General features: G+C 46.6%; 1 protein-coding gene across 1 annotated transcript; it reads left to right on the top strand.

The window, feature by feature from the left end:
• Window positions 1–27,430, top strand: LOC148509069 (free fatty acid receptor 2-like). Its single transcript, XM_088443611.1, has 2 exons — window positions 1–67; window positions 26,467–27,430. The coding sequence occupies exons 1-2, from the start codon at window positions 33–35 to the stop codon at window positions 27,428–27,430; spliced, it is 999 nt and encodes a 332-aa protein (XP_088299737.1). The 5' UTR covers window positions 1–32.

Genomic DNA, 27,430 nt, shown 5'->3' with positions numbered 1-27,430 from the left:
TTAAGGACTGATTTTCATTAATTCCCAGACAAATGGAGTCGTCTTCAAACTCTACTCAAGAATATTGGTATGTCAGCAAATACTTTGATATGTCTGGTTCTATACACTAATATCTGCGCTTAATGGGTTAAGAGCTTACGGAAGAATTTCTAATATCATTCATGTGCAATTCTAGATAAAAATAACCCTTATTATTATAGGAAATAAAGTACTGAGTCTATGAAGATTGACACAGCATACTGTATTACACCTAAATGTACTTCAGTATAAGGCTCTATGTAAATAGGCAGATACAGTATACAGTACATACATGCCAGACCGACTTTTTCACAGTTGATAATAATCCACATCAGCTTCTCCCACTTATTTTCTAACCGTAATAACTTGGATCTAATGACCTAACCACTGACAGCTTTTTGGTCTGATTCAGAGGTGGAATGCCGATGTTTGCCGTAATGGCACTTATTTTTGTACTGCGCATGTGCCAAGTTTCATTACCATCGGCGGTCGCAGCCAGAACTTGGACGCTGTGTGATTGTCAGACAGGGAGTACTTGCGGGAGGTAAAGGGAGGTAGCGACCAAAAACGCAGATATGCCACGTCCGTTTTTGGAGCGTGTCTGAAACTGCAAATGCAAATTCGTACGCAGTGGTTATGGCTCCGGTGGCTTATTGCCGATGGACGTTCTGAGCGACCATCGAGTCGCTCAGAACATCGATGCTGTGATCGAAGAGCGACTGATGGTGCATCTGTGCATTCAAGTGGCTTCTTAATACAAATCCCAGAGGTGGCGACATTTGCATATTTTCACATAGCCAAGACACGGCGGCAACGAGAATTGCGTCCACCCTTGATCTCCAGGTAATTGATGCAATATGTGTGTCTGCAATTTGAAAATAACAGGGAAAGTCAGAAGCAGACTATTTGCAAACTGGAAAGAATGATTGGTGAGCAGAATACAATATATAAGCAAAATGTATTTATTGGATTGTGGAAATAGAGTTGTATGCATTATTGTTCTATTAATAAACAGATAATCAGAATTAGAATATCTGGTTCAGATCTGCTTAAAGAAACACAACATTTATATTCAGGATAACTTTTACCTCAAAGCATTTTACATTCAAATGGATCAGGGATTATTGTGCCTTATCTCTTGACAGTTATTCAACTCTACAGCTGCACACACACACAACGATTTAGTAAATGAACGATTTTAGTAAACGATTTTCGTTCATTTTTTTAAGGGAAAACTGAATGAAAATCGTTTACGAAAATCGTTCATTTACTAAATGTAATGAACGATTTTTTTGAACTACAAACGATTTTTGCATATTCCCTTACTGAAAATCGTTGAGTCGGTCAGTCTGACTGAACTACAAACTACAAACGTGAACGCGCATGAACGATAATCGTGCATCGTTTTAAGAGTGTGAACGATTTTTTCAACGATTGAACGATAAACAATATCATTATCAATAATCATTCAAAAAATCGTTGTGTGTGTATTAGAGATGAGCGGTTCGGATTCTGTGGAATCCGAACCGCTCCGAACATTGGGGATCCGAGTCCACCCGAACCCTGTTCGGGTGTTCACTGCCTGACTCGGATCCCCGTTCGGGGCCGAACGGCGGCCACCTGATGTCAGATTCTCACTAGAGAATCCGACATCAGGGCTCCTATTGTGTAGGGCAGAGCACTGTGATAGCGCTCTGCCCTACACAGACACAAACACACAACCGCCAGCGGCAGCTGTGTGTTTGTTACAGCAGCCAATGAGAGTCACACAGACTCTCATTGGCTGCTGCACGGAGGGAGCCGGCTGGAGCTCACACATGAGCTCCGTCTTCCGGCTCCCTCCTCAGCGTGTGACAGCAGAGCGGATGGCGCGGGAGCGGGGATACAGGTAAGTTTTTTTTTTACTTGTGCAAGGGCCGGGGGCGCTACTGGGGGGGGTCTGCTACTGGGGGGGTCTGCTACTGGGGGTGTGGGGGGGCCATACTACTGGGGGGACCTGCTACTGGGGGGCGCTATACTACTGGGGGGGTCTGCTACTGGGGGGGGCTATACTACTGGGGGGGTCTGATACTGGGGGTCCATACTACTGAGGGGCCTGCTACTGGGGGGCTATACTACTGGGGGGGGTCTGCTACTGGGGGGGGTCTGCTACTGAGGGGGGCATACTACTGGGGGGGCTTACTACTACCGGGGGGGGCATACTACTGGGGGGGATTACTACTACTGGGGGGGCCATACTACAGGGGGGGCCATACTACAGGGGGGCTACTACTGGGGCAGCCTACTACTGGGGGGGCATACTACTTGGGGGGCTGCTAATGGGGGGCATACTACTGGGGGGGGCTGCTAATGGGGGGCATACTACTGGGGGGCATTCTACTGGGGGCACTGCATAGGGGACCCTACTACTAAGGGGACTGCATAGGGGGCACCACTGCTGGGGGCATTGTGTAAGGGACACCGCTACTGTGGGCATTGTGTAAAAGGGTCACTACTGTGGGCATTGTGCAAAAGGGGCACTACTGTGTGTCGTAACATAAATAAGAGACACTACTTTATGGTGTAATGTGAATCAGGCCCTATGTCCGGTGTAATGTGAATAAGATTGTGCACTGTGACTCCTTGGGCCGTAGCCCACTATGTAAACAAGTACTGTGATTCTGCTGGCCGTACCCCACTGGGTGGGTGCACTACTTTTAATTTCTGCCACTGCTGTGTGGCAATGTGTCATAGATGTGCTTTATACTGTGGTGTCTGTGTCGTTGTGCCGCTGCTTTGTCGCTTAGTAACCAGTCAGCTCACTGCAACCTTTGGCCAATAATACTCTAGGAAGAAAAAAAACACCAATTTATGTGATTTTAGCTTTTTTGTAAATTTTTGTAAAAAAATCCAAATCCAAATCCAAATCCAAAGCCAGTCACCGCAGTTTGGCAAATCCAAATCCAAATCCAAAGCCGGACGACGAATTAGAACCAAATCCAAATCTAAATCCGGCAAAAATGGTCCGGCTCACATCCCTAGTGTGTATGCACCTTACCAGTTAATCTTGCAGGCTACCGCGCTAATGACTGTCACATTTAAGGAGAGTTATTCAAAAAAGGAGACTAGCATAGGGATTGCCATGGGAATGCTGCTGGTTTTTCAATGATATTTCCTTATTGCTATAGTTTCCACTATCTCTTGTTCCAGAGGGTTTTTATCAATGTTTTGAATGATGTTCTCTGACTGTCACGTAAGTTATTTGCACAAACGTGAACAAGTAAGACATTGACGGATAAATCCTATATGGTTTTCAAACGATGGTCGTATGCCATCACAAAGCATGTGTGCGGCAATGCTGGAACAATTTGGTGGACATCCCTAGGCTAGCCACACAACCCTTTCATGTTGGGATGGTATCCTTCCGGCGCAGTGCAATTGTAGCGCTTAGTTGCCGTCACTACCCATGAAAACATCTTTGCGTTGTCTCATGCATCCATGTTATGTCTAAAATATTTATGCCTGTGTTCATTATAGTGCTGTAATTAACCAATCTATCAGTAATGTGATGCAGCTCAGGTTAATGTACAGGTAACTGGAACATACTCATTGTCTCAGTCCCTGCCCCATGAGAGTTTACAATCTATAGTCCCTACCAGTGGCATATCTATAATGGGTGCAGTGTGTGCGGGGCCCCACACCGCACCCATATTATTTTAATCTTACCTGTCCATGGTTCCACTTCGGGTGTCAGCGCTGCTCAGAATACCGGAAAATGGCCGCCACGGCCATTTTGCCGGTGTTCTGCGCAGGCGCAGTAGACTCCAGGCATGCTCTAGTGCCCGGAGTCTACTAAGGCTCCGGTGGCTGGCTAGCCGCGTCAGCCGGCTGCCGGTCACCGGGGAGAGAGGATGGGGCCCCGCGCGGGAAGTGCACACGGGCCCCCTCTGCTCTTAAGACGCCCCTGGTCCCTACCAGGGGTTAATTACTTGTCAGAAAGAAATTAACCTTCCAAAATGTTTTTGGATTGTGAGAGAAAACTGGAGCACCCAGAGGATACCTAAACAAACACAGGGAGAACATACAAACTCCACACAGATAGATCCTTGGTGGGAAGCAAACCCAAGACCTCAGTGCTGTGAGACAGCAATACTGACCATTGTGCCAGCCTTGCTGCAGATACAAAATGATGCACTGTCATTCTACTCATCCATAAAGAAAAATAGATGAATTTCTATGCTATGGAACACATGCAGATGCTGTAATACATGTGGCAATGCTTTGTATATATACATTAACACGTGACAATATATCATTGTCTGTATTATATTTAATGCTGCTGTATTGTTAAATATGTTCCATTCTGGCACAAAAATACCAAGCTGTGGTAAGAATACCTCATATGTGTAATAAACAACAACTACAATTGTGCCAATATATATATATATGTGTGTGTATGTGTATATATATATATGTGTGTGTATGTGTATATATATATGTGTGTGTATGTGTATATATATATATGTGTGTGTATGTATATATATATATATATGTGTGTGTATGTGTGTATATATATATGTGTGTGTATGTGTATATATATATATGTGTGTGTATGTGTATATATATATGTGTGTGTATGTGTGTATATATATATGTGTGTGTATGTGTATATATATATGTGTGTGTATGTGTATATATATATGTGTGTGTATGTGTGTATATATATATGTGTGTGTATGTGTGTATATATATATGTGTGTGTATGTGTGTATATATATATGTGTGTGTATGTGTGTATATATATATGTGTGTGTATGTGTGTATATATATATGTGTGTGTATGTGTGTATATATATATGTGTGTGTATGTGTGTATATATATATGTGTGTGTATATATATATGTAAAATTCAAACCATTTATTTATACCACAAATTAATGTAGAAATTGAGACAAGTCTTGAAAAAGAAGTTAAAAAAGTAACTATGTTGCACAGTAATCCTTGAGTCAATGCATCAATAAAAAGAAATTTGTATCAGCATTTATCCACATTCAAATGGTAACAAATACAAGTATAAGGGGATATATTTACTAATGTGAGAGTTTTTAGAAGTGGAGATGTTGCCCAGAGCAACCAATCAGATTCTACTTAACATTTAACTAGCGCCTTCTAGAAGATAATAACTAGAATATGACTGGTTGCTATGGGCAACAGCTCCACTTCTAAAATCGAAAGCATGAAGTAGGTCTATTATTTTGGGCATTTAAAGTTTGAATGTAAGTTTGATTTGGTGTTCCTTTTCAAATCGAATTTTAATAAATGTGGGATTTGTATGTTGGTCTATGTAAAAGTACCAATGTGTTTCCGATGTTCGATTTTGAGTGGGATTTGAGTGAAATTCGGTTTTATGTTCGATTTGACATTCGATTTTGCCTTTAGTACATCTCCAAATGCAAAATCAAATGAAAATCAAAATCGAACATTAGTAAATATACCTCTTAGTCATTTCCGGCAACCCACCGATGCAGTGTAGTGGCCCCTGTTAAATTTTCTCTGCTGCCGGACGTGGTTCTGTAAACACAGTTATCATGCAGCACTATTTTAGTGTTTTAATTAACATATGTATTTACTTTTTTAACTTCTTTTTCAAGAATTGAAATCTCAGAAATCTCAATTTCTGCATTAATTTGTGGTATAAATAAATGGTTTTACCCGGCGGCCGGCAGCGCGCTAAGCGCATCAGTAGACTCCGGGGACTAGTAGATTCTAGCGTTGTAGCAGAGTCTACTGCAAAACGCCTGAAAAATGGCTGCCACGCTATTTTACAGGTGATTTGTACAGTGCTGCTACCGCCGACGCTGGACAACGGAGAGGTAAGTATTGAAGAAATGGGCCCGTATTCAATTTGGAGTTAAAAGTCCGAGTCCGGACTTTTCGCCGTCCTCAGAAATTTTGGCGGCAAAAAAGTGTCGCCCGCGTATCTCCGTATTAAATTGCAAATGTGCGAAAACGGGATCAGGTGAATTGGAAATTGACTAAAAATTCTGGCAGTTTTGGGGAAATCAGCCTGACACCCCCTAAAGGTGCTCTAACATGGGGGTTCACTATGGGTGCCCCCGAATAGCTCTGCTAAAGGTATTTGGGGTTATTAAATGGTCTCATTAGGCGCTATTTTGCGTCATTGAGCAAGTGATGAAGTATAGATTTTAGCAACTATTTTTTTAAGGAAAATAAGTATTCCCGTCAAATTTTGGGTACATGAAAATGGGTGCAAGCATAGTTCAAAGTCACTAAAATAAAGCTTTAACGTGCACAAAAAAACGCAACTTCAGCAAGCACCTGCAATCAAATCTCCCCCATACCTCCAGACCCCCCCAGGGGTTTTTGAATTTGTAACCCAACTTTTTTTTCCACCAATTTCTTCAAAGTGCTTTTTGGGGAGTCATTTGTGTAATTTTTGGCGTTTTTTTGACGCAGTTAGCATCAAGGAGGGTGCAAAAAGGGTTTAGGGCGGTCCCTGCAACTTTGCACCCCAAAACCCCAATTTTTCCGCTGGGTATTCATAGGCAAAACTTATTCAACTATTACATTGCATTGCGTTATCGCACCGCCGAAAAGAAGTTGAATACGGGGATAAATGAAATCATCGAAAATGACGTCATTGGCGAAGAAGTTTCCCCGAAAACGGCTTTTCGCTCCAAATTGAATACGGGCCCTGGTTGCAGAGTGTCGGCCCCCCTAAATCCAGGAGCGCGTATGTACTGCACACCCTGCACCCATTATAGATACGCCCCTGTTTCCAAGGCTGCAGGGCTTATTAAAGAGAGTCAGTCCACCTGCCAAATGGCAGAAACACTGTGGGTCTGATTCAGCAGTCATCACCATTGGCTACAGCTGTATGCGGAACCACAGAGGTGATAAAGAGCCTGATTAATAGATGATGCAAATCCCATTGGGTCTGCGATTCCGTACACAGCGGGCATGCGAAAATATGCTAATGACTTAGCTGATGACTCCGGTGTCTCACCTCTGCCGCTTACGTATAAGAGCGGAAACATTGGTCGCACATTGTACTTCTGAGTATGCCTATGGTGATCTAAGGCACTGAGGCCTCTACAGCTGCGCACAAATTCACAGGGGCTCACTACACGCACAGAGAACGGTTCCGACGCAAATTTTCTAACCACGCCCTGTTACCTCCCCCAAACGCTCACTACCTGTCACTCACTTTGTAAATACATTCTCACTGCATCCACCATCGCTAATCCATCACCGCAAATGCGCAGTGCAGTTTTGGCGTCCAACATGGACATTGCGTTCATCTCTGACCAATATGCAAATGATAGTTCCTGCCCGCCCCTGGTGCGGCAGCCAGCGATTGAACGAGCATGTCTTACTCTGAACATGGCCTCTGTGACCGCGGCGCTGCATCTGAGAACACAGCCGCTTTCACCGTAACGCCTGCGACACTCCCATAACACTCCCACAAGACATACTGAAGTACCCAGAACAACAACATTAAACATAAAAAAATTTAAGTGGCATTGGGGTAGATGTATTATAGCGGCACTTAACGTGACGCTATAACGCTTGCCGCTTCGCCTCTTTACCAAGGCGAAGCAGGAAGCACTAACTATGAGATGTATGAAAATCTCATCGGCCAGACAGTGGGAGCGTTAACTCACCCCTCCAGCGCTACCCGCTAGAGACCACAGCGCATCAGCCTAGTGAGCACAGAGTATGGGGCCAGGTGCATCCTAAGGATGCTTTGTGCACCTTTCCAAGCAGCAGTGACCCTTCTGGGTTCCCAGAAGCCTGTAACAGGTGCCACTGAGGAGGCCTGGCCACACCTCCCAGAGTAAGCCACGCCCCCCTCAGTATCACCCAGGCACCGTATATGTCTCAACGGTCCCTGGTGATGGCAGAGAGTACAGCCATGGCCAAAAGTTTTGAGACTGACACAAGTATTGGTTTTCACAAAGTTTGCTGCTTCATTGTCTGTAGACCTTTTTGTCAGATGTTACTATGGTATACTGAGGTAACATTACCAGCATTTCATAAGTGCCAAAGGCTTTTATTGACAATTACATTAAGTTTATGCAAAGAGTCAATATTTGCAGTGTTGACCCTTCTTTTTCAAGAGCTCTGCAATTCGCCCTGGCATGTTGTCAATCAAATTCTGGTCCACATTATTATTCCAGAAGAATAATCCTAGGGGCTATGAGGGGAATCAATGAAAAAAAAAAAGTCCAATTAAATATACACTTGACTGCTCCAAATGATAGAGAGCACTAGGCTCTCAGTATATACAAACACAGGTAGAATAGCATTGCTGTAGTCTAATATAATCAATAAATATTATAAACAAATAAACATTGTGGATATTAATGAATATAAAATCTAAAAAATAGATCAAATTAAGTTACTACAAAAATAACAAATTCTCCTCCTCTCTAGAAATGCCCCTGCCCCTAACCCTCCCTTCGGGGTGCCTAACCCTAACCTCCCTCCCAAGTACCTAACCCTAACCCCCCTCTAAGTGCCTAAACCTAACCCCCCCGTCCCCGCAGCCTAAACCTAAGTCTCCCAGGGGGGTGCCTAACTTCCCCCCGGGGGTGCCTAACCCTAACCACCCCCTTCCCCTAGTCTAGCCCTAACCCTCCCGGGAGGGTGCCTAATCCTAAATCCCCCCGGGAGCCCTGACACCTAACCCTTCCCCCCCCGTGGCTGTCCGCGTCCGGCGCACAGCTTACCTTCGTTCGGTATGCTGGGCGTCGATCTCCCGGCGTAGGTCTAATGTCAGGCGTCTGGATTTCGACGCCCGTCATTACTACTTTGCCGGGATTAAACAGTTGGGAAGCCGGCGGTCGGCATTTAGACCGTCGGATTCCTGACCACATCCCACCACCATTCATAAGCTATGAAACCAGATGACTATCTTCTGTGCTGCTATAAATGTTCTGATGTGCTGATTGGCTGCGGATTGTATCGTTTTCCCAAAGCCGGAAGCAGATACACTCAAAGGTGATTGGCAACTAATAGAACAGGCGCTGCGATTGTTACATGTGTTTACAAATGAAGTCAATCTCTAACCATTATAGAGATTGTGGGTTAATATAGTCTCTTTCCGCTGCAGTCGTAAGGAAAAGGCATACATTGTATAATTCTAGATACCCTGGCATGAGAATGACTAATAAAAATGATTAATGACTATGCAGTAAATACTTATCCTTCCCTGTATCGACAACTCGCAAATAAACACAAGTAACTCCTTTGAGCAATTGGAAAAATGTGACGTGTTTAAAAGCTGAGTTTGTAAAGGTTCTTTCTGCTAGATGTCAGGGTGAGATATGACGGAATATAAATGACTTGTGAAATACTGAAATCCGGTAGATAAATGGTATTAATGGAAGAATGATTGGCCTTGTATAAAAGCCAGTATATTCTGTAACCTATTCGCAGTACAAAGCTAAGGAAATCATTTTAAGGTTTAAGCCATATTCAACAAAATTAGGGATGAGCGGGTTCGGATTTACTCGGTTCTTATCGCCACTTTACCGCAAGTTCGGATTAGTTCGGATTTATTTTATTGGCTATCCAAAACACGTGATAGCCGAAAGCCAATAAAATGCCGTTTTGAGAACCGAGTAAATCCGAACCCGCTCATCCCTAATCAAAATACATTGTATCCATTCAATAGGAATCATTACATCAGGGAAGTGAGAACCTCAGATTAATACAGTGGTCGCCAAACCTGGTGCGGTGGCACCCTGAGGTGCTATGTGGTATTTGCAGGCTGGACTCTGTTCGGTAGTCCAGGACCAAGTCAAATTAGAAATGGTCCATAAATTAGGCAAAACCAGAGCTGGTGGCTGCCAATGATAAAATATGTAGACAAACAGAATCTCAGACCTGTCCTCCATGACATCACTGACCCTAAGGCTGACAGGTGACCACAATATACTGAATGTAATAATTTTCACAGAATTTCTTGATAAGAAACATTTTTGGCCTAGGGGTGCAGTGAAAATAAAAGCTTATTCCCTAGGGTGCAACATTTAAACTTCTAAAATCCTGCACTTTAGTAAATATACCCCTAAGCAGTGCTTAAAGTGGGCCTAGGGGAGGGGTGGAACTGTCCCCCCCCCCTTCCCCAATGCTTATGTAATAGAGGGACATTAGCTCTGTAAAAGGGGTGTGGTCTCAAAAAGGGGTGTGGTCTAAACCAAGAAAGGGGCGTGGTCACACAATAGTATCCCTCAATTCAAATTATGCCACACAGTTGCATAATCTTATTCACATTACAGTGCCATAGTGCCTCTGATTCACTTAGTAGAGCCCTTTTTACACAATGCCCACATTAGATCCCATAAAACATAATACATGCACCCCCGAATGAAGTCCATTAATAACAGGAGGCAATAAGAAATATACTGCAATCCACAGTATGTTTGGCACCATTGACATGTTTCTCCCCTTTCACAGGGGTTTTTTCAAAAGGCAATAGCTTTTAAATAAAAAATCTGTGAGAGGGAATAAACACTTCAAGGGTGCCAACACACTGTGGACTGCAGTATACATATCTTATTGCCTCCTGTTATTATTGGACTGCATTCGGCTGTGGACACCAGCGGCAAATATTATTATCCAGACTGCAAAGTATAACAGTCTGTAAATTGGCTTTGTTTGAGGGTATAGACAGCAGTAGTGTCCCTTATGCAATGCTCACTGTAGTGGTAGTGCCCCTTATGCAGTGCCCACAGTGGTAGTGCCCCTTATGCAGTGCCCACAGTGGTAGTGCCCCTTATGCAGTACCCTCAGTAGTAGTGCCCCTTATGCAGTGCCCCCAGGAGTGGTGCCCCTTATGCAGTGCCCCCATTATTAGTGATCCCTGTAGTAGTGCCCCCTATGCAGTGCCCCCATTAGTAATTCTCCCTGATGTAGTGCCCCCAGTAGTAGTGCCACCTGTAGTAGTGCTCTCAGTAGTAATGTCCCCTGTAGTAGTGCCTCCAGTGGTAATGCCTCCTGTAGTAGTGCCCCTAGTAGTAATGCCCCCAATAGTAACACACCCAGTAGTAATGCCCCCAGTGGTAATGCCCCCATTAGTAGCGCCCCCAGTAGTAATGCCCCCTGTAGTAGTGCCCCCAGTAGTAATGCCCCCATTAGTAGTGCCCTTTACACAAAAAAAACAGTAACAATACTTACCTTAAGCCACGCTCATGTGTCCACTGCCATCCGTATGGCCACCTACTCCTTGGAACTATGGGAGAGACGTCATGAGTGCACACTGAGCGAGCCGCAATTCCAGCGGCTGCTGTAGGGAAGGAGCTGGGTGCCCGCTGGTAACAAAATCACAGTGGGCACCTGGCATCTCCCTTCAGCGCCAGGCTGACAGGCTGGACTAGGTAGGCCGGAGGAGGCGGAACTGGTTCCGTCTTCAAATAGAATTGACAGATCGCAGTTTCGCCCTGTTCATAAGCACATGCATACATAAGCCATCCTGGCACTCACTATCAAACCATTCCATATGTTTGGATGTTTCTGGAGCTACATCTTCAAACTGCATCAAATTGCCAGGACACGTAGCAGCATGGCATGGTCACATGGGATGCGACCATATCAGTGAGAGCCCATCCGGCTCTGGACGCATCCCATGTGACTGTGCCTGTTAAATGATTAATACACAAGTTATAGTGTGCAGTTAGCATAGTTATGTAGGGAAGACAGAGAGTCGAGGGCCCTGCCCACACAAGATTACAATCTGAATTCTAGGTCTAGCACTATATAGTTTTGCTCACTTCTAGTCGTATTAACTTGATACAACTACAAACTGAGCAGACCGCTAACGCTGTAAGGTAACAAAGAGAGCCGGTAGTTACATCATACTTATAAACTTTCTGACCAGGTGGGGGGTGCGGTGGTGATGCACGGTCATATGGGTGGTGCAGGGGCGTGATGGCGCAATTCTATAATCGTGGAATTACTGGCATTGTATATCAGCGATGGGGACATGATGACGCAATTCAGCGTAGATCGAGTCATCAATCCACCCTGACTTCCCACTTGACTAGCTAAGTGCGCGGCACCGTGCGTCCTGGATATTCCAGGATAGTAGGCAAGTATGAGTGTAGATTACAGAAGTATTGCCCAAAAAATGGAAAACAGGTTTAATACAGTGGGGGCAGATGTATGAAGCTTTGGGAAGTGATAAAGTGCAGAATGATAAACGATTAACCGATCAGCTCCCAACTGTCATTTTTCAAACACAGCCTGTAACATGACATTTGGGAGCTGATTGGTTGGTCGTTTATCACTCTGCACTTTATCACTTTCCAGAGCATCATACATCTGCCCCAGTACCTCCAAGATAAATGTATTTATTGCACTGTGGTCTGTCTTGTATGATTGTACTGATGTAACTGTGGTTACATATCTGAGCCTCCAATAAGATCAGGTCAGACAAACCACCAACTGGAAGTGAATGTGTAACACTGGCGTTACACAACTTTCCTTTACACAACAAATCTATTCACAAAGTTCCCTTATAGATAACAATCTTTAAAAAAAAAAGAACATACCAAACAAGCATTAGTCACATCCAAAGTGTTATAGGTTGAAGTTATGTAATATGCAGATTTGCCCTCGCACACGTAGCCTCAATACGCCATACAGCTTGTGACTAGGATACTCACAGAGGAATTGCATACCATCTATTTCTTTACATTTTTCCGGGCAATGTCCAGCTATTCCACCCACGGGCCGAAGTGTCCAGCTGGCGGTCGGGAGGTTGGGCACTGTGCAGGACTCTGGAGAAGCTGAGCGGATGCCATGCACTGCATCCATTTAGTGTGGGGAGAGGGCTGGGGGCAGCCCAGCTACTGACGGAGTGCTGGGCTCACCCCCAGGCTGTCGTTAAACGGGATGTGTGCCGTATGGACACGCCACAAGTAATGTAATTAAGGGGGGGTGGTCTAAGGTAATTAGGTCACACCCCTTTTCGTGGGGGTTAACGGGCGCCCCAGTCCTGTTCTGCACAGGGCGCGGCTCCTCCTAGAGCCGGCCCTGCTTACTTCTCCGGAGTCCCTCGTCGGTCAGCACTGCAGTACAGCAGAAATCACTAAGAAAATGGTGCTGTGTCTATTTTCCCGGTGTTTTTTGCACAAGAGATGTCTCCGGGAAGGTGGTATGGCGCCATAGAGCCAGAGTCTACTGCGCTGCCAGAGGAGGGGGCCTGCACACAGGCCGTCTCCTCTCGTAAACCACCTTTGTGTGTATATATAAATGACATTTGAGATTTGCAGATGAACGCAGTCTTATTCCTATAAAACCCTTGTAGTGGTGGGAGGACTTTTCTGTGGATCGTAAAGTTCAGAGAACTAAACTCACCCCTGACCTAATACTACATATTTAGGGAAAGAGTGTAAACAGCCTCTTATCCAGCCCTCCAAATGTGTCTCCGCAATGTAAACACAGATTGCTAAGTCTCAGGGTTCTTTCATACTGTCCTGTTACTTCAAGGGAAATTATATTATTCAGCAAATACAATATGGCTTATTTTCTTTAGACAAAGAAATGCATGTATTATGGTTAGCAAAACAGCGGTGTAGCATTGCTGCCTCGTAGGTCATGTGCTCAATCTAACCAATGTACTGAGGGCCTGATTCAGAGATGGACAGAATTGCACAGCGGCACACAAGCGGCTGTGGAATTCCGTTCATTTAAAATGTAAATGAAGAAGGTGGTGTCACACACCTCCATGCTGCATTTGCGTGATCACAGCGCTGTGACCCAGGTAGTAGCCTGGGGTCACCATCGATCACCATCAAAACAATCACGACCATCGGTCACGATTGTTGTCGATGTTCCATTGGTCAGGCTGCGGGAGCTAAAGCTGTCGGCGGCCCTGGGTATTATTACATACTGAAATGCAATTTTGGAATTTTGGGCAATAATATCGCGCCCAGATCACATTGAGCATGTGATTATTTATAAATGAGCCCCTGCGCTGTGAAAAGGCATCAGACTAACTACAAATACAACATTTTCAATGCCTGTGAAGTGACACAACACAGAGTTACTGTATTATTGCAGAGCAGCCAACCATGATTGTTTCTGCATCACTGTGTGCACAGGCTGCTTAAGTCACAAATACTTAGATTGTTTGCACCAACTGTACATGCAGGAGAAGCAAATGTTTATATTGTTACGACCAGGAATTAGTTCATGGATCTTAGTTTATTTAGAAGGGGAAAGAATAGAAACGTGTAGGTAACGCAGACTCAGACAAATTGATATTATACATTATAGCAAATTAAACGATTTCAAAGTTCCTGCTATAAAAATAATGAAAAGAATATTCTAATATGTAACATAACAATTAGAGATGTGCGCCGACCCTCGTGTTTTGGTTTTGGATCTGGATCTCCCCTGGTTTTGGATCTGAATCTGGTTTTGGATTTTTTTCCTTGGTGTTTTGTTTTTCGGTTTTGGTTTTGGATCTGGATTTTTTCTTAAAATATCATAAAAACAGCTAAAATCACATAAAATGGGCCTGTTTTTGTTCCTACAGTATTATTAACCTCAATAACATTTATTTCCAGTCATTTCCAATCAATGGCCCTCATTCAGAGCCACTCGTAAGCGGCAGCTCGTTTGCTCCGAGCGATGTTTGCCAAACTGCGCATGCGTACGGATCGTTATACGCATGCGCGAACCAGTCACTGCGGCCGAAATTCAAGTGCTCGCAAAATAGCGAATGCCTGCTAATTTGAGTGACAGGATGAAGCGTATGTGGGTGGTAACAGGGGAAGGTGCTTGAAAACGGGGAGTGGAGATCAGAACGCAGGCGTGCTTAAAGGTCAAAACGGGCATTTTATGGGTGTGCATATTTAAAACAGCAGCGTCATTGACCACGTCACTGGGTTTTTTTAGCCAGAACTGCTCGCAAAATTGTGGTAGCAAAAACCAACCACAAGAATAGCGAGCAGTTTATACACTGTTCGATGTACTCGATTAATCTAATAAATAGCGGGATGCGAGCGGCCAGGGGGCGTAGTTTCCCAAAAAATGACCGCAAGTTTTGTTCGCTCATTCAGACCTAGAGGCGTGAACAGACCGCAAACAGCAAATGGTTCATTTGAATAGCCACCCCTATTTTCTGGACGAGCGAGCGCAAATAGCGACCGGCTCTGAATCAGGGCCAATGTTCTCAATGCAGGGTGCCGGTGGTGTCGGTAGCATGGGGGAGCCAGTGGTGTCAGCAGTGGGGCTGCTGGCGGTGTCAGTAGTGGGGGTGCCGACAGCTGGTGTGTCGGCAGTGGGGGGTACCGGCAGCAGGTGTGTCGGTAGCGGAGGGTGCCGGCTGCGGGATCCAGCGCCATCTTATTTTAGTTGTTTTTTTCCCTGCATTCAATGGGCCGTGACAGACGACTCTGTCAGCAAGTCAGCGTTGTGCCCATTGAAGTCAAAGGGATTTTCAAAAATTGCTGCTTGAGGCAAAACCTCGAGATCCGACAGATCCTCAGTGCAGCAAACCTGGCACCCCCGCTCTGCCGACACCGCTGGCACCCTGTATTGAGAACACCCCTGCACTGACGACACAGCCAGCAAACCTGCACTAAGATACCGCTGCACCCCCGCACTGCCGACACAGCCAGCAAACCTGCACTAAAGACACTGCTGGCACCCCTGCACTGCCGGCATCACTGGTACCCTTCACTGAGAACACTGCCAGCACTGCCATTTTGTGTACTGAGGACACCGACAGCAACCCCCGCACAGCCGACACAGTCAGCAAACCTGCAATGAGGACACTGCTGGCACCCCCACACTGCTGACACAGCTAGCATACCTGCACTAAAGACACTGCTGCACCCCGCACTACCGACACAGCCAGCAAACCTGCACTAAAGACACCGCTGGCACCCCCGCACTGCCGACACAGCCAGAAAATCTGCACTAAAGACACCACTGGCACCCCCGCACTGCCGACATCACCGGTACCCTTCATGGAGGACACTGCAGCACTGCCATTCCATGTACTGAGGACACCACCAGCAACCCCCGCACAGCCGACACAGTCAGAAAACCTGCAATGAGGACACTGCTGGCACCTCCGCACTGCCGATACAGCCAGCAAACCTGCACTAAAGACACCGCTGCACCCCCGCACTGCCGACACAGCCAGAAAACCTGCACTAAAGACACCGCTGGCACCCCCGACATCACTGGTACCCTTCACTGAGGACACTGCCAGCACCGCAGCACTGCCATTCCATGAGGACACCGTCGTCAGCAACCCCGCTCTGCCGATACTGCTGTCACAGTAAATGCACTATTGGTGTATCCAACCCACACTATATAACACACTGTATCCGTGTTGGAAATTACAAACTGAACTGCCACATGTTAGTGCCGCCCACTGTGTCACTTAGCCTAGTCAGCCAGCTAGCTGAATGCAACCTTTTGGCCTTAACTAGATGAAGCAAATAATATTGTGAGGTGGTCATTGGAAAATAATGTTATTGAGGTTAATTATACTGTAGAAACAAAATCAGGCCCATTTTATGTGATTTTAGCTGTTTTTATGATTTTTTAAGAAAAAAATCTAGATCCAAAACTAAAACATGAAAACAAAACACGGAGGTGAGGTTTTGGCAAAACCAATCCAGATCCAAAACCAGGGGGGATCCAGATCCAAAACCAAAACACTAGGGTCGGCGCACATCTCTAATTAAGAGTAATTAATGGAGATCAGTAAATGAGCCTCGGAGAGGAGCTACAGTTAATATCCTGACAACCGGGATGACGGCTTCCAAAATCCCGTCACTGGGATGCTGATCTCCGAGACAAGACCGGCACAGGAATCCCGACATGACTGGGGATGCGGACGCCGGAATCCCGGCCGATGGCATCCCAATCGTAAGGACACCGATGAAGGTGTCATGGGGGGGGAGGGGTAAGGTTTAGGCTTCCCCAGGGGGACTTAGTGTTAGGCACCCCCCGTGAAGGGTTAGGCTGCGGGGAGGGGGAGTTAGGCTTAGGCACCCCCTGGGGAGGGTTAGGTTTAGGGTACGGTAAGGGGGAGTTTGGGTTAGGCATCACCGGGGGGGTTAGGGTTAGGCACCCCCTAGGGAGGTTGGGTTAGGCACTCCCCATGAAGGGTTAGGGTTAGGCTGCGGGGAGGGAGGGGTTAGGGTTAGTCACCACCAGGGGGAGGTTAGGGTTAGGCACCACTAGGGGGAGGTTGGGTTAGGCACCACCAAGGGAGAGTTAGGGTTACTATACTTACCTGCCCCTATCAGGATCTCTAATCATCGGGCTTCTGGCGTCGGTATTTCACCCGGCGGCTATTCAGCCACCAGGATATCATACCCATCCCTTGGAGAGCACTGAATGTCAGATGTGGCCCAGAATGCATTTACTCTCATTTATAAAATGATCTCATGGAACATTACTGCTGTCTCCTGTTTTATTATCTAGTGACCTGAGTACAGGGCCATATAATGTGACATGCTACATACATTTGTGCCTTTTACATGTTCAGAAATGTAGATTTTTGTTTTACTACTGGTGAATTTTGAGGAATACCACAGTGGGGCTGTTTCTGAGTTGGAAGCAAAGCAACTCTTGCTGCAATACAAAGTGTGCAAATACTGTACATGTATTATTTTTGCATGCGGGGTAACTACTGGCTTATTTTTCATGTAGCCCACAATGCAATTCAGAGTTATGTTTGGCCACACCCTGCCCATACTTGCCCACTCTTCCGGAAAATGAGGGAGACTCCGGGATTTATCGGGTAGACCCCGCACACACGGAAGTGTAGGTGGATCTCCCGCAGCCTGCCCACATACTAGTGAAGTGGGCAGGATGGGGAGATTATACCCACCCTGCTCCTCCTGAAAGTCTAACGCGAAGCCTACGCCCTCCCCAAGCCACATGGATCCTACTGCTCCATCCCGCTGTTGACGACTCACCTGACCTTCCTGACGTCCAGGCAGAGCTGATCCTGAGTCCCCCCTCAGCTTCACGGACATGACGCTGATGAGGGACTCGGCAACCACTCTTCATTGCATGCAGCAGCACTGATTGTGCAGCTGTATGCAGTAGAACAGCCGCGGCTGAGCCGCCACCTGGGAACAGGGCCCGTCTGTATGTTGAGGCCTCGGGGCGACCGCCCCTGTCTCCCCCCTCTTAATCTGGCCACTCTTCAGTAATCACCTCACAGCACCCCCACTTCAGTAATCACCTCCTCCCATAGAAAGTCCCACCCTTCAATAATTACCTCACAGCTCCCCTCCTACAGTAATCACCTCACAGCACACCACCCCTTCAGTAATCACCTCACAACACACCACCCCTTCAGTAATCACCTCACAGCAAGTCCTCCCTCCATCAGTAATCACCAGGCTCAACCCCCCTTCTCCTTCCCCAGAAAATGAACCCTCTTTACTTTGGTGATGGTCTCTGGTCTCCCATTCTGTCCTGAGCCGGCTCTTGTGTTTTAATGGTAGCTTTCTCCCCTTCAGTGGTCGATGCGCAGCAGCTTGCCCCGATGTGACCCATGCGCAGCCGCCGATAGTACTGAGAAGCTCAGGGAAGCAGAGCTGCCTGGCTGCTCGATTGTGTTATAGGCCAGCAGCACAGAGCAGCCAGTGAGCATCCTCTCTGCCTGCCTCCCACAGTAAGCCATGAACACAACGGCGGCGAGGTGGGAAGAGAGATATGGGATAGTAGTGGGCACTGGGTGGTCGCAGCGTGCTGGTAGGAGCTGGCCCCCGGCCCGGCCTATCAATGACATAAATTCACTTTTTCCTGGCAGGGGGGAAGTAGCGAGTGTAGGAGCGGGCAAGCCCCTCGAGTATCAGGGCCCAGGACTCCAATCCTGGCAATACCCCCTGGTGGGGGCCCTGCTTCCTGGCCTCGCAGGCTGCCAGGACCCAGGCAGGCTGCGGTAGGCTTCAGCTACCACAGCCTGCTCAAAAGAGCAACCATCACAACCATCAGTCGCGATGGTTGTGATGGTGATCCCAGACTGAGACCTCGGTCGCAACGCTGGGATTGCAGATGCAGCAAACAGGTGTCAGACACCTCCTGCTGCATTTGCATTTTTGCAGGACAGAATTGCACAGCCACTTGTGAGCGGCTCTGCAATTCCGTCCTCTGCTGAATCAGGCCCAGAAATAGGTGCATGACATCACACAGGGGCATTTGCTCCATGGGCCAATGTACAGTACTCAATGGGGGAGATGTATGAAGCCCAGAAGCGGTATCAGCACACGTTATGTGCGCTGATACCGCTTCTCCCCGATGTATCTCCCCGATGTATGTGCGCTGATACCGCTTCTCCCCGATGTATCTCCCCGATGTATGTGCGCTGATACCGCTTCTCCCCGATGTATGATCGGGGGTCTGGGCGGTAAATGACAGGGGCGCTATGTGCCCCTGTCATTATCGGCGCAGCTATCTACAAGATAGCAGTGCCGACGGCAGGGCCATGTATGAACGGTTATAACGCATGACCGTTCAGCCGGCTGTAGCTGTCGACAGCCTGGCGCTAGCCTATCCCCACAGCAGGGACAGCGCTGTCCCTGCTGCGGCGGCTGCCAGCTCCAGGGCTCCACGCGGGGATCTCGCGATACTTGCGAGATCCCGCGCATGCTCAGTGGAGCCGGCCGGGACAGAGACACAGCGCATCAGCACTAGGCTGATGCGCTGCTGTCTCTAGCGGGTAGCACCGGAGGGGGGAGTTAACGCTCCCCCTCTCCGGCCGATGAGATGTTCTTACATCTCATCGGTAGTGCTTCCTGCTTCGCCTCGGTAAAGAGGCGAAGCGGGATGCTTTATAGCGGCACGGTATGTGCCGCTATAATACATCTACCCCAATGGGCCCTAAGTGACAGGAACAGATAATGTTCCACTAGCTAGGGAGAAAAGAATATATACATTATTATCCCCAATTTAAATGACCTCACAGTTGCCCAATTTGCCTAACATTGGCCATTTTGTTTTGCTTTTATTACTAAAGGCTGTAAAATTGTAATTTCAAACTGACGCTCCAATTGCCTGATCTCAGCATTTTATTCTATTGATCATGTTACAGCCTCTGTTATCACATTTTCTGAGCAGCCGATCCACGTATATTGTTTAATCAACAACCAACATTTAATGAAAGAAATTTATTGCAATTATTGTAATCAGAAACAACGGCACATGGCCTGCAGAACGCATACACATTCAATAAAGACCCAGCTTACTGGATTACTGAGTGAGTCACTAAGTCAAACACCAAGGGGGTGGGAGTGTTCATGTCCTGCTCACTTGTCCTCACAAATCCGCATTAACAAAGAGAATCAATTATAGTTTGGGGGTTTTTAGGAAAACAGGTCCACAGAAATATGGCGGTGCAAACTCTAGCACCTGAACCAATATTTACTACAGTACGCTAAACACTACTAGAAAAAAATTGGGAATGTAGTTGCTAGGGAGGTTGCATGATATTTTTTAGACCCTACTACTCAACAACGGGGCTGCACAGTTTTTGTTCACTGAGGAGGAGACGAAGAAATTGAATAAAGATGGCGTAGAATCAGTAAGAATTGGATTCACTGACCCATGGATGCGTTTAACTCAGCATATGGGTGAAAATACACATCTAGGGGTCTATTTACTAAGCAGTGTTAGGAGACAGAATGAAAAATTATAAGAGAGTGATAAGGTACCAGCCAATCAGCTCCTAACTGTCATCTCACAGGCTGTGTTTGAAAAATGACAGTTGGGAGCTGATTGGCTGGCACCTTATCACTTTCTTATCACTCTTCACTCTGTCTCCTAACACTGCTTAGTAAATAGACCCCTTAGTCCCATGCATGCAATATGGAAGTAATTACCACTAGCTTGCCTCCACTTCTTGATCAGCAACATTGTCTCTAGAAAGATCTAATATTCGCCAACCTAAAGAGCCCCCCTCACACATTTTTCAAATGTGGACATAAGGTGCAAACCAGAAAAAGGGGTGTGGCCTCATGGGGAAGGGGCATGACCATTTTGATTTGTCCTGCACGATGATGAAGGGGTATCGCTCCCTTTGTACCACTGCTTTTCATGTGTCCCTGCCAAGTACAGTGTGACTCCAATGGCTGCAGTGGTGATACACAATGATTATGCAGTGTAACTCACCAGCTCTAGATGTAGGAGGGCGCTGGTGAAGCTGCACCTGCAGCGGGATTTATCCATCAGAACAGCCGGATACAAGCCTGGAGCCGGCAGTGTAGATCACCGCCTGAAGGTATAGATCAATCAAAAAAAATTATTCTCACCCCCTGGGGTGTAGCGAGGGTGGCTCCGGTAAAGCATGAGCTCCGGGCACCAGAATAAACAGGGGGCGCCATCCAGGTTGCCAGAATTCATGGGGTGCTGCACAATATGGCGGCCGCCTATTAATTTTATCTCAGTTTGATTGTTCTATATTCTACATAAATTAAATTTATGGATCTGAGATTCGTTTCTATATTTCATGCTCCCTCAAGCTGCCCAGATTACCTCCCCTCTGGCTCTTTCTCCTCTGTGATCATCTTCTGTCACCTCCCCTCCGGCCCTCCCTCCTCTGTGATCCTCCTCTGTCACCTCCCCTCCGGCTCTCCCTCCTCTGTGATCATCTTCTGTCACCTCCCCTCCGGCCCTCCCTCCTCTGTGATCATCTTCTGTCACCTCCCCACCGGCTCTCCCTCCTCTGTGATCATCTTCTGTCACCTCCCCTCCGGCCCTTCCTCCTCTGTGATCATCTTTTGTCACCTCCCCTCCGGCCCTCCCTCCTCTGTGATCCTCCTCTGTCACCTCCCCTCCGGCTCTCCCTCCTCTGTGATCATCTTCTGTCACCTCCCCTCCGGCCCTCCCTCCTCTGTGATCATCTCCTGTCACCTCCCCTCCGGCCCTCCCTCCTCTGTGTTCATCTTCTGTCACCTCCCCTCCGGCCCTCCCTCCTCTGTGATCATCTTCTGTCACCTCCCCTCCGGCCCCCCCTCCTCTGTGATCATCTTCTGTCACTTCCTCTCCGGCCCTCCCTCCTCTGTGATCATCTTCTGTCACCTCCCCTCCAGCCCTCCCTCCTCTGTGATCATCTTCTGTCACCTCCCCTCCGGCCCTCCCTCCTCTGTGATCATCTTCTGTCACCTCCCCTCCGGCCCTCCCTCCTCTGTGATCATCTTCTGTCACCTCCCCTCCGGCTCTCCCTCCTCTGTGATCATCTTCTGTCACCTCCCCTCCAGCTCTCCCTCCTCTGTGATCATCTTCTGTCACCTCCCCTTTCCTGCCAAATTGATTTCATTCACTTCTCACCTCTTTAATTCCCTCCCCTCTCTACCATGGGATCGGCTCTTTGCCCCTCCCCTCTTCTTTCTTATTGGCTTCTGTCACCTCCATATGAAAACTTCAATTATGATATGAGATTTTAAAAAATGTTGTACTTTGCTATTTAAGTGATGTTCCCAGGCATGACCAAAAAGTGTTATTTGAAAGGTCATTTAAAAAAATATTAGGAGACCTGAAATAATAATAATAATGGTGGTAGACAGAACATGATATGGTTAGTAGTACTCACATTAATATAGGTGCAATGTATATTTGTGAAGTAGGAGTATAGCTGAGAAGGGAGCTTCCCATATGTGTCCCCACTCCAGTGACAGCTGCTTGGGGCAGTAATTGCAATAATAAGCTCGGCACCCTGTGGAATCTCACTCTAGCACATGTATTCTGTCAATTTAAATGATCAGAATATACTGTATAACACAATCTCCTGTATTGACTAATAACAATGATTCAAAGGAGATAAGTGTCAGCTCCTAGGTGCTATACATAAATAACGCAGTGCTAAAAGAGCTCTCCCCTGTATCACTGAAGCATTATGACATGCACTTTCTCCGGGTGCCATGGTTCCACGCTACTCCTCTGATCCCATCCACATTACAAATGTATCAGTGAAATTGCAGTGCAAGAAAACTTATAGGGCGGCATGTACTAAAGGAAAAATGCAGTAAAAGCCCTGTCTTCGGGGTTTTGGGGGTTTTTACCCAATTTCTATATGTACTAAGCCCCGGCTACCCTATTATCGGAGGGTAATGCCAGAAAAACCTGGCGTTACCCTAAAGAAGCCTATTGGCTTCTTACCGCATCCCGCACCCGACGCTTCGCCGCCTCGGAGGGGGCAGGGTCCCACGGAGACCCCCTCACTCGGCGTCGGCTGCTTCGCAAAGGGCAGCTCTTATCACAAGAGCTGTCCTTTGCAATACTAATCACATATGTTAGTACATATGCGATTACAAAAGAAAAAAGGAAGAAAAAGTAGAGCTGTTGCTGCGGTGCACTATACTGTCAGTTCGTATTAATCTGCCCTTTATTAAAACATATTAATCTTTATTTAAATTCAATTAAAATATTGACATTTAAGGGTTATCACAACTGGCGAAAAATATATTAAAATGAATTTAACATTTATCAAAGCAGCCAGGCGAAACGCGCGTTGGCGTTTGTTTTCACATGCCGACTGGCTGCATTCTATTATTACTAAAATGTTTTGATGTAATATTAATGTTTATATCTGCAGCAGTCTGAGGGAACATCATACACACATAGGACCTCATTCAGAGTCGGTCGAAGCGGCCGCACGGTCGTACGGGAAAAGGGGCCGGATATGCAAATGATTCCCTCGCAAGTTGCGTCCCTAAGTTCGGATCGGTTGCTGGCCGACCAAGGGGAGGAAGCGGCCGGAAGACCAAAAAATACGCCCCCTTCTCGTACGCATTACACATCATCTCCGGGCATATAAGGATTAATCGCGAGCATCGGTAACCATCGGAACTGGTCGTAGAGCTTAAGGTTGACCATACCCTCTCTTAAGCTCTACGATCATGTCAGTGTAAAAACCTCCCATGTCACATGTGCCATGACGCTACTTTGCTAATTATGCACTCCCATAAACCGTATGCACTCCCATAAAATGCCGTTCATATAATTAGGCACGCCTGCGTCCGGATTTCCACTCCCCCGTTTTCAAGCACCTTCCCTTGTTACCACCCACAAACGCCTCAATCTGTCACTCAAACTACCGACCTGGCTGTGTTCAAGGAGAGAGACATTTCTGATCGTAGCGGCTAGTTTGCGCACGCGCATTGCGAACTTTACGCATGCGCAGTATAGCGAACATCGGTGGCGTACGACAGTGCGGCCACTTCGACCGACTCTGAATGAGGTCCATTATTCCTTCATTAGATAAACGGCAATGTCACTAACAGAACCACTGATTAGCTGAGTACTATTACACGGAGCTAGCTAGCCAAAATACATTACCAGCATTACTGGGGTGTGAATAGACTACTGCCAAATATCTTATGTGAAGTGTTACTAAAGTAGCTAAACTGAGATTGCTACTCTCGAATAGTTACATTGGGAGTCTATTTTAACACTATCTGTTACATTTTAGCTGCTGCAGACAAACATTTCTCTCCATAGTAATATCACTGATAAAGGAGGGAGCTCCGTCGTGCGCATTCGCCAGACGCGACGAGCGAAGGACTTTCCTTCGCTCGTTGTGTCTGATCAAAGGGGGCGTGCTGTCGATGTTGATTGACAGCACGCCCCCTTTGGTGGGCGTGCCGGGGGCGTGCCTCCCTGACGGGGCGTTCCTAAGGGAATGCCTACCGTCAGAAGCCGGCCCACTGACATCACTAGTGATGTCAGTGGGAGTGATTTTGGCTCTGATAGAGCCAAAATCACTCCGGGCCTTGCGGTTGAAAACCTCAACCGCAGGCTCCAGCTCGCAGTTTCGATGTTCGCGATGGTCAAGACCATCGCGGCCATCAAACTGCACGCTCGTATAGGCTGTGGGTGGTGACCCACAGCTATACGAGCGTCCAGGAGGACGCTCCATAGTTATGGAGGACGGCCCTCATTCAGAGCGTGCGCTCTGCTCAGAGTGTACGGCTCTGAATGAGGGCCATAGACTAATAAATCCATATATAATTACATTATAACAGTGATATCGGGAGAACAAAAACAATTCAATTATACAAGAATATAATTACATGCAACCAGCGGCATATATGAGTTTCTTTTAAAATACACTTAATTTCATACTTTCATGCACATCTTTCTATTCTGTTGAATGTTGAATTCATTTTTAATATATTTTGCCAGTTGTGATAACCCTTAAATGTCAATATTTTAATTGAATTTAAAATAAAGATTAATATGTTTTCATAAAGGACAGATTAATATGAACTGACAGTATAGTGCATCGCAGCAATAGCTCTACTTTTTCTTCTTTTTTCTTTTGAAATACATATATATAGAGCTTGTCGTAGCACATCAGTAATAAGGACCAATAAAAACAAAACAACTTTAGTTAAATATTACGTTCTCCTTTTACTGTGTCAGTATTGTATATTATAACATAAATTATAAGTATTATAATACTAGTGCGGGATCATAAACCCTTTTTTTGCATGACTACATATGCGATTAGTAAGGTTGCGGTGACTGGCGGAATGTTCACCGCAACCTTAGTACATCCCGCCCACAGTAGGATAAAATGACATAAAAGTACAATAAAAATTGCAGATAAACTGCTGCTTGAAGTGTATATGCAGCAAATATAAGCAGCGGGGAGGTCTGTGTACTGTATGTACCGTACCTTTCACTGGCTGCTGAACTTGCTGACAAGGGTTCTCGAGGTGTGCTGGTTACACCTGGGGGCTGTATTCAGGGCTGCCATCAGAAATTGTGGGGCCCACTATACATGTAAATGATGGGGCACCCTTATAGAGGGGGAGTCAGACAGTTAAGAGATAGGAGAGGCCAGGACATGCTGGGGATCAAAGAAGAGGAAGCTACAAGTGAGAATGATTATAAACAGAAAATTGCCAGGCGCAGCCGAACAGCGCCCCCTGTCCTGCAGTGTCCTGTGGCACATGTGGCACCATCCTAGCTACGGCCCTGCTAACCTCCCTTGCAGCAAGTCATATAAGCAGCATCTCTGGCAGGGGCGTCTTAAGAGAGGAGATGGCCCGTGTGCATTCCCCGTGCCGGGCCCCCCTCCTCTCTCCCCGACGGCGGGCAGCTGACTGACTCGACTGGCCGGCCATTACAGAGTCAGTAGACTAAGTGTGCCCAGAGTATACTGTGTATGTGCAGAATGTCGGAAAATTGGCCGCGGCGGACATTTTCCGGTGTTCTGTGCAGCGCTGACACCTGACGCAGGACCACAAACAGGTGAGTCTTAAATAATATGGGTGTGCGGTGTGGGGCCCCTCTGCACTGCACACCCTACACCCATTATAGATCAGATGACCCTGATCTCTGGGTCATCTGTAGGCATGTGTAGGTCATACACTGATATCTCTCTTTCAGCCTTATCATGACTGTTCGAAATCTCAGTGTTACAAATAGTAATCTATTTCTTTGTCTTATCTAAAGGTGTGATAAAGGATACTGTCATCTTCTTCTGGCTGTCTACATTTTGACTTTCCTGACCGGCCTGCCTGCTAACTTGCTGGCCTTCTACGCCTTTCTAGTCAAGGTTCGCCAGAAGCCAACGCCGGTGGACATCTTTCTTCTCAACCTGACCATCTCGGACCTTCTCCTGCTAACTTTCCTGCCTTTGAAGATGATAGAGGCTGCATCTGGTATGATCTGGCATATGGCGGAGGCACTCTGCGCAACGTCAGGGTTCTTCTATTACAGCAGTATCTACATCAGTACATTGTTTCTCACGGCTGTCAGCGTGGAGCGCTACCTTGGTGTGGCTTTTCCTATCAAATATAAGATCCACCGCAAGCCTAAATACGCCATAATTGTAAGCATCATCTTCTGGCTTGTAGCCTGCGCCAACTGCAGCGTTGTTTATGTCATCCAATACAAGGTACCTAACAACAACACAAAGCAAAACAGATGCTATGATGACTTCTCTGAAAGACAGCTATACTACCTGCTCCCGGTGCGTTTGGAGTTAGGCTTGGTACTTTTTTTCATTCCATCCATTATTACGCTTTTCTGTTACATAAACTTCATACGGATCCTGATGTCTCTGCCGAATATCCAAAAAAGGCGGAAACGCCGAGCCATTGGCCTCGCCATCGCCACTCTCTCCAACTACTGCATCTGCTTTGTGCCTTACAACATATCTCATATTGTTGGATTTATACAACACAGGAGTCCGGACTGGAGGGTGTACGCCCTGCTTTTTAGCACTCTCAATGCAACGTTGGACCCGGTGATCTTCTATTTCACCTCGACAGCAGTGCAGAACACGTTCTTTGACTTTTTGTCAGCCATCTCACTAAAGCTGAGGAAGATTTCCCCGAGTAAGACGTTTTGCCCCTCTCCGCCTCATCCTTCCTTTAATGACTGCAATGGGTCCTCCACTTTGCAGTCACAATAA

The sequence above is a fragment of the Taudactylus pleione genome, unplaced genomic scaffold, assembly GCF_031769625.1.
Source record: "Taudactylus pleione unplaced genomic scaffold, aTauple2 ptg000332l, whole genome shotgun sequence".
NCBI lineage: Eukaryota > Metazoa > Chordata > Amphibia > Anura > Myobatrachidae > Taudactylus > Taudactylus pleione.
This window is presented reverse-complemented; position numbering and strand designations above follow the sequence as displayed.